The sequence below is a fragment of the Ambystoma mexicanum genome, chromosome 1q (assembly GCF_040938575.1).
Source record: "Ambystoma mexicanum isolate Mex_15411 chromosome 1q, UKY_AmexF1_1, whole genome shotgun sequence".
Lineage (NCBI taxonomy): Eukaryota > Metazoa > Chordata > Amphibia > Caudata > Ambystomatidae > Ambystoma > Ambystoma mexicanum.
Window position 1 is genome coordinate 1,347,126,860 of NC_090922.1, and position 12,190 is coordinate 1,347,139,049.

The following is a 12,190-nucleotide window of genomic DNA, read 5'->3' on the forward strand; positions in this document are numbered from 1 at the left end:
TATGCTTGACAAAATAGACCTACTCCAAAAGAAAATCAAAGCCAACCTTGACAATCTACCCAAGTCCCCCCACAAAACGCGGACCTCCCCTAACCCTAAGCACCCTATCCAACATGATAGCAACCCACCACCGCCATTTACCTTTAGAAAGGTAACCGCTCCTGAGGTCTTACTCATTATGAAACAAATAAAACCCTCACTCTGCAAAGGGGACATCTGTCCAGCAAACATAATCAAAGACTGCGCTGATTCCCTAGTGCCGTTCATTGCAACCTTTATCAACGCATCATTTGCCACTGGGTCAGTACCCTCCTCTCTCAAGGAAGCCTGGGTTCGTCCACTGCTAAAAAAGCCCACCCTAGACCCAGGCTCACCTAACAACTACAGGCCAATTACAACAGTGCCATTCTTGCTGAAAATCTTGGACAAGGCTGTTTATCTACAGATACAAGCCTACCTTGAATCTCACAACATCCTAGGCAAGAGAAAGTCCAGTTTTAGTCCACGACATGGCACAGAGTCAGCGCTACTCAACCTAAAAAACCAACTCCTAAGAAATATGGATAAAGGCAAATGTGCCATCCTCCTACTCCTTGACCTGTCGGCTGCGTTCAACCTAGTCGACCATAAAATCCTTAAGACACACCTCACCAATACGGCTCACTTCTCTACTGAGGCCACAACATGGATCTCATCCCTCCCCTATTAACTGCGGAGTACCACAAGGTTCCAGCACTTCCCCCACACTATACAACCTATTCACACACCCTCTATTCAACAACATAGAAGAATTCGGCATAACATTCACCAATTATGCCGACGATACACAAATTCTTCTCCCATTATCTGGTGATTACGAGCCAGACTTAAAAACCCTACAAAACACATATGCTATCATCCAGGCCTGGATGGCAGCCAATGGCCTCTGTCTCAGAGATCCTACTGGTGGGCCTAAAAGAATCACTCAGTAAACTAGACAACAAATACAGTAACTTCTTAATTGAGAACTCTGTAATCTCAGTCTCCTCTGCTGTAAAAACTCTGGTTATACCTAGACTCAACCCTGTCCATGGACAGACATGTTAGTTACATCTCCTCCTCAGCAGCACTAACAACTAAAATAATCAATGCAGTAAAGCCTCACCTATCCACTGTAAACTGCCTCAACATCGCTAGGGCCACCATTGGTGCCAAATTGGATTATTGCAACATCCATCCAATTACGATGTTTACTGCAATATCTGTAACAATGTATGCTTTTTTAAGATATGTCAAAAGGTAACCATTTGTTTGTAAGACTACTATTTGAGCGCCTAGATGCCTCTGGACTGCGCATGCTGTACAAATGCAAAAATAAATAAATAAATGACACTTTCAATGTCCTTTTATTTGATAGCCAAGATTATCCCACTGAATAACTGTGGCTACGAGAAAACGTTTGTTCTCTGAACTTGGTTCCTAGCTCACCTTCAACTCCCAAATTTCACATGGTGTCCTCTTTCCCCCCACCTCTAGCCTGATGCATTTAATCATTTTTCCACCTCCAAATTCCATCCAGCGGTTTTCGCTGTGCGCTCAAGCAAAAATGTAAAGAAATGTTCTCTATGGGGAAAGGAATAGGCCTGAGCTGTGTTTTTTTTTAATTTGTAACAGATCTTTCCCAAAAGGTCCAGTCTGGGGGGTGGGGGGTTGTTGAAGTGCGTACAATTTAGTCTGCACAATTTCTGCCAAATCTGTCATGCAAGTAAAAATGTATTAGCAAGCCAATTTTCGGGTTTCCTATGTATCTTGATGCTCTACTTGACTATAGAGTGGCAACCGCAGCACTATAATATATATATACAGCAAAACACTTTGGTTTGGATGTTAAGGTGAGAACTTAATGCAACAAAACCCCTGAAATTCAGCTAAAGCCACCTTAACTTCGCGCCCCCTGTTGTCGAGTCTATAACCACAATGATGACATCACAGATGACATCCCTGATGACTTTGCTGGTGAAATCACTAATTACATCATCTATGACATCACTGATGGAATCTTTGATTAGATTACAACATTAACCAGCTATGGCCAGTGATCACTGTATAGTTTAATACATTAAGGAACCACTGGCCAGGGCCTTATGGCCATGGCCAGAGGCCACAGCTTTCAGCTGTGTCCACTGTATATTTTACAGTAGTAACCGGTCACTAGACATGGCTTTGGCCATGCCCACTGTAAATTCTACCACATTAAGAGGCACCTTGCCATGGCCTTCATCCATGGCCAGTGGCCACGTCCTTCGGCCATCCCTCTGGTATATTATAACACATTAAGGGGCAGTAGGCATGGCCTTCAGCCATGGCTGCCTTTGGCCATGCTCGCTGTATATTTTCAAACACTATCGGACCCATAGCAAGTGGCCGGGGCCTTCGGGCATGCCTTTGGCCTTGCACACTGTATATTTTAGAACACAACCAGATCACAAGCCATGGCCTTCAGCCATGCCCCCAGTCAATTTTAAAACACAACCAGACCACTAGCCATGGCCTTTGGCCATGCCCACTCTATATTTTAAAACACTTGCAACCTATCACTCAAAGAGGTTCATCAATCACAGACTGATTTTGACCTGTTTTGACAGTGGTATTTTTATGTATAAAAGATGTCAGGCTATCAGACCGCTAAGTCAGAGCCCCTTTAAATCCTAACACTGCATTCTAACTCCTAAAGGAACAGATTGCAGGAATCCTTTTGTTGTATTCGCCTAGCATGACAGAATGACCACAGTAACGCAAAGGGGATGAGCCTACCGGCTAACTCCTCACAACATTTTTCAAGCAGGCTACTGATTCACGTAGCGGCTCATCCACAAGAATGCCCAACAGGCATTTTCCCCGTACACAAGTGTATATCAGGCCATCATTCCTTCATAGTTCTCTCGAAGCATTCACCAACTCTGCTCTGAAGAAGAGCGGTTGCTCGAAACACGTGACGGCTGGGCACACATGTTTGACAAGTTAGTCAGGCTTAATACCTGCCAGCTTTCTGTTCGACTATGAGAAAAAAAAATGTGTTTTATATCTCCCGCAGTAATATGTCAATTTGTGTATCAGCCACTCCATTAATTCACTGAAGTTGTTATAAAGTGCATTCAACGACTAGTTGTTTTTTTCTTGGCATATATAAAAATCAATATGCACAACTTCAGATTGAAGTTATTATTGTTGCCATATTTATGTGAGGCGCTTTTACTACATTTCCCTGTAACAGGTGTGCCAGGGGGACACATCCTTTTCCTGTCCCCAGTGCGACTCAGTATGTCATTATCTACTTCTCCACCTGCAGCACAATAGATTGGGGCACTCCCAACTTCCCGGGCTCTGAGAACAATGTTTTTAGGCAGTGTGCATTGAGATTACATTATTTGTCAAGGATCACACACTTTGTTTCATGGGCGGTCTCTTGGTGATACATTGCACAACCCCAACAAACTGCATTTAAGCAGCACGGAAAAGGGAAAAAAATGACAGGCTGCAAGAATAACATATGCCCAGGTACTTTCTCCCCCATAGCGAAAATCAAGCTGGAGAACAAAATCCCAATACGAAACAAGTGTTTGTGGTTTTGGAGAAGCGTCTGCACTGGGAACATGACTGCAGGAGTAAACTTCTGGTAGCCAAATACATAAGCAAGCTTGCCAACTTCAAATAATCCAAAGGGGTTGGGTCCACCCTCTGAAAAAAAGTTACGCTATCCACCCACATGTGTCGTGTCTGTCTCCCATCTGTGCAGTATCCGGGGCTGACCCTGCTAGGCTTCAAAGAGAGGAAGTGGGTGCCCCTCAAGGCATGTTGCTCAAAGTGGTCATCTATTAGGCAACATAGCCTGGAAGTCTTCTTACCTGCAAATGGCTTTTTTCCTGCCTTTCAATTTCCAATGTCCTAGGCTATAGCTGCAGCTTTCTCTCGCAGCGAGAAAATAACAAAGATGGCAGCTGTTTCGTTTATAAAGACCCAGATTCTTGCCAATTTCCCTGAGATATAGCTATCTGTTTTGGAGAAAGGGATACCCATTTTTCCATCAGTATTTTTTTTTATATTTGGACATACTAATCCTAAACCACACATGGATTTTGAGTCAACGCTTTGTGCCCAAACATTTTTTGGACCTGTAAGGTAGAGCAAAAATTGACATTTTTTGTTTATGGGAAAATTAATGGGGCTAGGCCACAACTTTCATTTTTTTCTTTTTTTTTTATAACCTTTTTATTTTATTAACAGAACCTTCCCCAATTTTGCAGTCTGGGGGGCCTGCACAGCCCTAATTGTCTTCAGAATTTCAGCTAAATCCATTGCACAAGTTAAGTTATTAGCAATTAATTTCTTTCGGGTTTCCTATGGGTGTCACCGCCCTGTAATATATAATGTGGCTCTCTGAGATAAAGGGTATCGTGTTGTGGACAATGGCACATAACACGAAGTTTGTTATTTCACTATTAATTTTGTATTTTTACGGGGCTTATTATTACAGGATTTCATCTGCAAACTAATGTGAATAATGGTGTGGATATTTTTGCAAGTCTTCAGTATCAGTTTTTTGTAATAGCTTCATCACTATTCAATTCTGTGATCATTGATTGTACACACATCTGAGCTGCAGGCCCTGAAATCACTAAACTGTCTTATGGCTTTGGTGTAGGTCATGCTTTTCATTGTTTTCAACTACTATTAACCTCTCATTCATATTTTACATGTGTGTATGATATAAACAATAAACAGGTGTGGTGATATTTCATGTAGACCTGTCAATGACTGACATCGTCTGTTTCTCTAGATTTAGGAGAAAATCCACTGTTGCAGATTCTTTCAACAGTTTAGTACGTGGCCAAAGTCTAGAACAGTTCACTGAAGGTAAGAGTTCTGTTGAATCACGTTTTATGGATTGTATTCCCCTTGTTTCAAACATTTTTCAACACATTGGTTAGTTGCAAAGTTATCATGCTTATTCTATATGCATACCGTGTCATTTCTTTATACACAAACAGAAAAATAAGGGATTAGATTTAACTGAGGTCAGTTGATGGGAACTCAACAAAATACAAACCAGTCATTCTTCTGTGGTTGTCAGTCCTTCCCTCTCTCTCCACCATAGACTCTGCCGTTGTGGTGGATACAAATTAATTCTGTTTTTGGGGGGTCTAGCACTCCCCCATTCTTCCTTGGCTGTTGAAGGCACTTTCTTAACTTTGGTGAGGTTGTCAGGGTAGCGCCCTTCTCTGTATGCAAAGCATGGTACCACCAATACTGGTGCATTCGGTAGTCTAAACAAAGATCAGATTTCAGAGTCTTGATGTTTTCTTGATGATGTTTTCCAAGATCGAGTTGGGCTCTTGGGTTGTCAGGCTTAACCTCTTACACCCTGACAGGGTGACAAGGACCTTCCTTGGTACTGTTCATCTGCCAAGCTTGAGGTCTCTGCTGGAACGGGTCTTGATGAGCCCCCTCTACTACTACTCCTTTCTTTGTGCACCTCGTTATGATTGCCCCTTTCCTGATTTCTGGGTTTCACCTCCTAGCTCCCCTCCTGTTTCACTCCCTCCTTTCCCCCTCAATGTTCCAGCACTCTCTGATCTACTCCTCCTCCAACCCTCATTTCTCCTTTTTCTTCTCTACCCCTGATGGCCTCTTCCTGTCCTCTCTAATATTAATTATTTCTCCTGCCACTCTCTTCTCATGTTTCAGTGTTCATTGTTTATCCCCTCCATAATGCTTATCTTCCCCTTTTTCCTTGTACCTCTTCCCCATCTCATTATTGCTCCTTTTGACCTCCATTTTTGCCCTTTTTCTTTCTACTATCTCCCCTTTTCTTCCCTGCTGTTCCTCTGGACCGCTGCTTCCCTTTCCATTTCTGACGTTCTCCCTCCTCATTAATGCTCTTTTTACCTCTTCCTCTCCCCTTTCTGAAATGGTCTTCTCTCCTCCTCCTTCATCCTACTACTTGTCATCTCCTCCTTCACTGAGCCTTCCTTTCTGCCACTGTCCTCCTTGCTGCTCTCACACACCCTGTCCTTCTCGTGTTTCCAGACCTTGAATCCGGCACAACTCTGTCACTCGCTCCTTTTAATACTCGGATGGAATTACCCACATGGTACCTTAATTCTTTATTGACTTCACCTGTGTGAATGGGGTGAGCGAATGGTTTGGTTTGAATGCTCTCTGGTATAACATACTTTTCAGATATTATATGGCAGGCGGGCCTGTGCACTCCTTTGTGTCCCAAGACCATTTCTCTGTAGTACATAATCTTGCATTTGCTCTCTGTCATAGCGCCCATGGCTGCTCTGCAGTTTCCAGAGCTAATCTTTGCTGGCAGTGGGTGACAGAGGGTTTTCTTGCCTCGCCCAAGCACCCATGTACACATCCATGCCAGGTTCACATGGGTGTGTGAAACTAATATCTGCTGTCCAATGTCTCAGCTGGAACAGTCTTTAGCAATTTCGTCCTGTGTTCTGTTTACAGCAGTGGTAGTGAGTTTGACACCACCAGGCTTGTCAAACATGTCTTTTTCTTTAGCATTAATTGCATGTACTCTTCCAAATTGTATGAGGGACATTACTCCCAGGAAAACCAGTCAGTCCACCCTGACCTGTACAAGAAACTTCCCAATGAATGGGAGCCGTAAACCATCAATGACATCTATAAGGATCTTTCTTACAAGCAGGCAAGGAGTTACCCAAGATTGCTGTGGACTCACACGGAGAGGGTCTGCATTCTACTGTTACACATCCCAGGGTACCGGAGGCAGTCCGCATATAGTTCTGAAGCTATTTGTGGACTCCGTTTTATAGCTTTATCTCGTCCCTGTAGCCTGACCCATTTAGACTCCATATTTAAGCTCTGTGGCAGGTTGTCTCTTTGGTAACCATTCTCCTTGTTTATCAACTTCCCAAAATGGCCAGTCCTGGTTGGCCAGTGGTTATTTAGGTTCCTGGGGGGTACTAAAGACCTAAGGCCGTGATGGACTTGAAAGCAGGGGGATCATCCGTGTTGGATCGTCAGAGTAAGACCTCTGGGGCCTGCATCACAGAGCAGTTGTGGCTCCCAGCCCCCCAAGGTTACACCACTCCCATTGGCAGCCTCCATAATGAGAATTTGTCACAGGCTTAACCCATTCATTCAGGGACCTTAAGTAGCTTAAAAGAATCATGCCAATCAGTTTTACTGTTTGAAATCCTGTAGTCAGTTCTCAGATATATCCTAACAACTTAACCCTCTAGGGTTTGACATTTTGATAAAAGAAAGAATGAAAAATGTTTTGGTTTGCCACTGTTCTTCATTCCCAATTAGGCCCCTAACATCTTGTGACACAGAGCCTGCTGCATGTAATACTTAGTTCCCCAGTTTGTTCTCCCCACTTAGTTGCCAATACACTAAGGAATTCCAACAACGTGAGAATTACTCTACTAACCTCTCGCATTGTTGGTTAATGTTCAATTGCTTCGAGTTTCAGCCTACGGTAGTCTGGTAACCTAGACCTACGTATGGAGTTAGCTGCCTTTTACTGATGAAGCTCATTGAGGCAGAGACATGTTTATGGGGTTACTCTTGCTCAGAGAAGATGAGCCTGCCATTTCGGGACTGTCATTATGAGAACAATCTGATAGGCAACTGGATGTTGATGAGTGCTAAAATGTGTCATTGTCCTGGTAAGTGTGACAGGACCAGTACCATGACCTTGTCAAAGAAGGATAAGAGCCCTCTTCCCCCCCCCCACAAGCTTGGAGAAATCCAGAGGTAGTCCTAACCCTGAGGAGGTCGGGTCCAGTTGAGGGGGACCACATTCCTGTCTCCTCCTCATGCTAGTATGTTATTGTATAGTACACTGTGTTCTCAAGCCTTGCCTTGAAGGCAAGTTGAGAAAACCAAATGACAATACCAGTGCCCCACTTTCTGTAAAAAAAAGATGAAAACCAGGTTACCACTTGACAAGAAAACCCAAAGCGAAAGACTGCACCCCTGCAGAGGTACAGAAACGTCCTCAGCAACCTGCCGTGAGAAGGGAGAGAGATGCCGGCTGAAGCCGCTTGTATGCACAGCCCAGAGACTGCAAGCGTGGGACCGCTGGGAGGCTCCAGCATGCCCTCACCAAACATCCAAACCCCACTAGACTACCAGAGACTTAAAGGGGAGAACTGTCCACCCTGCTCTGGACTAAATGTAACATGGATGCCAAATTACACTCCCCCGACCCCCTTGCTTGAACATGAACACTTACCGTGCTGAAATGCCATGGCCTCTCCATGGCAAACCTGTGTAGGCTTATCCTACTAATTATGCCTTTCCCAAGCATCTACATGATTTGGGTGGGGAAGATAGGGCAAAGGAAACCAATCCACTGGGAAGAGATGAAATATAAGGGAGGAACAAGAAGCAGGAAGTGTGGGTTACTTGGATGAGGACAGCAGTTTTTTAAAATTATTTATTTATTTGTAAGCCGCCAAAAGCCTGGAGTCATCGGGGCACCAATATAGAGAGATGGACAAGCCAGACGACACGTGAGAAACAGGACACTTGGCTAAAAACAAACAATAATACATTCAGTTTATCTTTCTAGCTGTCGTGTGGCTTTATTCATTTGAACAGGTGTGTTTTCAGCTTTTTCTGAACACAAGGTGGGTAGTCTCTAATCTATGGTTTAGGGGCAGGCCATTCCAGCTTGGGCAGGCCATTGCATCTTGGGCAGGTCATTCCAGCTTGTAGCTGCCCGAACCGGAAAGGCTCTGCCAGACCATTTGCTTTCTTGTGTGGTTTTACTACAATAAGTCCCAGTGCTTCTGACTTGAGCGTACGTGCTGGCATGTATTGGGTAATCCTCGATTTCAGGTATGCCAGAGCTTTTCCATGCAGGCACTTGTGAACTAGTGTCATAGATTTAAACAGTGCTCTGTCTTCAATCTTCAGCCAATGTAACTCTCTCCTGGCTTCACTAATATGCTCCGTCCTCCGCTTCTGTTTGATTATTCTAACAGCATTATTTTGTACTAACTGGTATTTGGCCATGCATTGTTTATTGGCTCCAAGCAGTAATGCATTTCCATAGTCTAGGCGGGATAGTATGGTTGCTCTCGCAATAGTAGTGCAATTTGCTTCGTTAGGGAGGGGTTTAATTGCTCTAAGCAGTCTAAGATAGTATGCACAGTTTTTATTCACAAAGGATGCTTGAGCTTCGGAGCTTAGGGAGGCTTCCAATGTCATTCCCCGGGTCTTCACCTTATTCACTTACTGGATCTGAGTGTCTTTGATTTTAAAGGTGTTACATTTCGGTGAATGTTTGCCCCTAGCCTGGTTGGAGCTAATGATCATCAGCTCTGTTTTGGTACTATTTAGACACATCCAGTTGTGATCCATCCAGGATTCTATGGTGTTGTATAATTCAGTTACTAACTGGCTGTCTTTTTCATAGTTACAGCTCAGTTCTACTACTAGCTGTGTATCGTCAGTGTAGTTTGTGAAATAGGTCTTTATCTTATCCAATACCTCACAAAGAAACCTTAAGTACAGGTTGAAGAGAAGTGCGGACAAGCTCGCTCCCCGTGGGACCCCGCTAAAGATGTCAGATTCTTGTGAGAATGTATCTCCCCAGTGTACCCTCGATTTCCTATTGGCAAGGAAAGATACCAGCCTGTCAATTGCATCTTTAGAGCAATTGGCTACTTTTTCAAGATCCTGCTGGACTAACTTATGATCTAAAAGGTCGAAGGCGGCGCTGAGATCAAGCAGAACCAACAGTCCTGTCTTGCCCTGATCAATAATGGCCAACATATGTGACTGCAAATCCAGCATAGCAGTGGAGGTGGATGATGACCAAGAGACCAGCAGGAGGGAGGAAGGAGCGACCAATGATTGAGGTGTTTTCTGTATTGGCTAGACTGGTACTGCTGTGTGAGTGTGCATGTTTGTCGAATGTAGAAAGGCTAGAGTTAGGAGTGAATGTGAAATGAATGGTACAGAGCGAAAGAAGGGTGCTTGTATGGGTTTGAGAGAGGAGGGAAGTAGTGGAGTGAAGCAGGGGATTAGTAATGGTGCAAAGGAAGGCAATAGTGGTATGTAGGAGTGGAGTTAGTGGTGTGGAGGAGGTGAGTAGTAGTGTGGAGGAGGGGAGGACCAGTGGAGGGGCGTAGTGTTACAATTCCCAGTACTTTACGCCTCCGACGAGGACGCCCATCCCAAGATGGCTGATGCTGGTGTTCTCGATGTCGCAACATGATGTGTAACATGATGCATAGCAAAAACGCAACCCATCAGGAAATAAAATGCTCCCCAGTCCAATCCGCTATGTGTCTCAATGCTCTGTTATCCTTCTGAGCGGACACTGCTCGGTACTGTAAGTACTTGTCTCTGTGCCTCCCTGCTTCCGTCCTGGTTCCTTGTCCTCCTTAAACCCTTGTTCTCCAGTTCCCTTCTTGCTACCTTACCCATGTCATCCTGCTCTGTTGTTGTCCGTGGTTCCTTCCTATTCCTTCTCTGGGATCTATTTGTCCTTGTACCCCATTTGGACGTCCACCTTCTTGGAACTGCAATCCTCGTCGCCTGGATTTCTGGCTACACTATCCTTCCGTGGGGGTATTTTCTGCCTATGCTTTTTCCTCCACTACGTGCTCTCAATGCGGCCTCCCACTTGACTCTCGATGTTCCCAATCACACCTATTGTCACAGTGGAAGCCTGGGTGGAGCGCCCTTATCCTCATTATCCTTCCAGACTGACATGAAGTAAGGTAAGGCTGATTGGTGAAACGTACTAGTGTAGAGGAGGAGCATAATAGTGTGGAGGAGGGGAGTAGTAGTATATAGGAAAGGGATAATAGTATGAGGGAGTGGGGTATTAGCCGTAAAGGAGAAATAACATCAATGGGTGAAGTGAGAAGGCAGTAGACAGTGGGGGGCAGAAGTAATCAGAGTAGAAAAGAGATGCGAGAGTGGATGTGGCAGGACAGCCTGAAAGAAACCAGTATAAGTGCAAGGCACTTTCCCAATTACCATTAGAAAACTTACCAATGGATAGATTAGGGATAGTTAGGAAGTCCCTGAGAGAGTCTTAGATAGAAAAGGCAGAGTGGCCTTTAAGTTCTCACCATCAGGACAACACCAAATCTAGACAGTAGGGGTCAATATTCAGCATGTACTAATTCAGGGTCAGAGATGCCCACAGAGGAAAATAAAAACCCTTTAACCTTTGCTGCGACTAGGGAGCGATTATTGGCCCATTTGTGGCATGAGTGGGTTACAGACAAAACATAGCAATCTTCGACCGGAAATTATTTATCGTCTTTATGTAGACCTTATTTACTATGGGCAGGCTCCAAGGGTAGATCCCTGCTTGTCATTGAACCGATATGAGACACCAGAGGGATGTGTTTGTAACAATGTTTATTTAAAATGTGACAATTTGTGTCCAGGATGAAGAATCAAACAATGAGTATCACATCAGTCCCAGGGACAGAACCTTGGGGTAATGCAGAATAAATAAAGGAGATTGTGAAATAGTAAGCCCGAAGGGTGTGGAGACCTTGTTTTCAGCAAATACTAGTCAGAATCCAGAGACTCAGTCGATCATTAGGTTAGAAAAGGGAAAAAGAAAAAAAGAGAAAAACAGATATTTTATAAAAACATAATAGTGTTGGTTCTAGAAATCACACTAGTTAATTGGTGAGATTGATATTTGGTCTATCAAATTAATCAATCTATGAAAATTCATTTGGTTGTTGATACACACATTTCTTTCACATATTGTAATTGTTTTGTTTACTTTTTAAGAGCATCTTAAAGAAGAAGAATGGTTGTTCAAGTTTTCAACACGTTGTTGAGATTGCTGACGTGTGCATGGCATCACAGGGGTGTGTGGGTGTTCCAATTGTGAAGACTAAAGCCTCATTTCTCCACCTTTTGCCGGCAAAGAGTTTAGTAGGGGTGCCTTTGTCAGGGCATGTTTGAAGACCCTGAAAAAATGCGTATATACGTTTTTTGTGTCAAACCAGCTAATGATCTTACACAAATTGATACCTCTGGGTTTCCCAGATGAGCTTACCCTTATCGAATACTGCAGGCTTTAACCCCTCAGTGGGCCTCAGGAGGCAATGGGCCTGGTATTCCACAATACTAGAGGAAATAGGTCATCCCCAGGCTGTGGGAAACATGATTGAAAGAGACA

At 43.9% G+C, this 12,190-nt stretch overlaps 1 protein-coding gene across 2 annotated transcripts in view; it reads left to right on the plus strand.

Annotated features, from left to right (window-relative positions):
* The window catches only part of TTC39A (tetratricopeptide repeat domain 39A), a 1,012,086-nt gene that overhangs the window by 479,529 nt on the left and 520,367 nt on the right, over positions 1-12,190 (plus strand). For both annotated transcript variants that reach the window (XM_069642215.1, XM_069642216.1), the window contains exon 4: positions 4,817-4,893. In XM_069642215.1, coding sequence (XP_069498316.1) covers positions 4,817-4,893 — 77 coding nt within the window. The remainder of the gene's footprint in view (positions 1-4,816; positions 4,894-12,190) is intronic.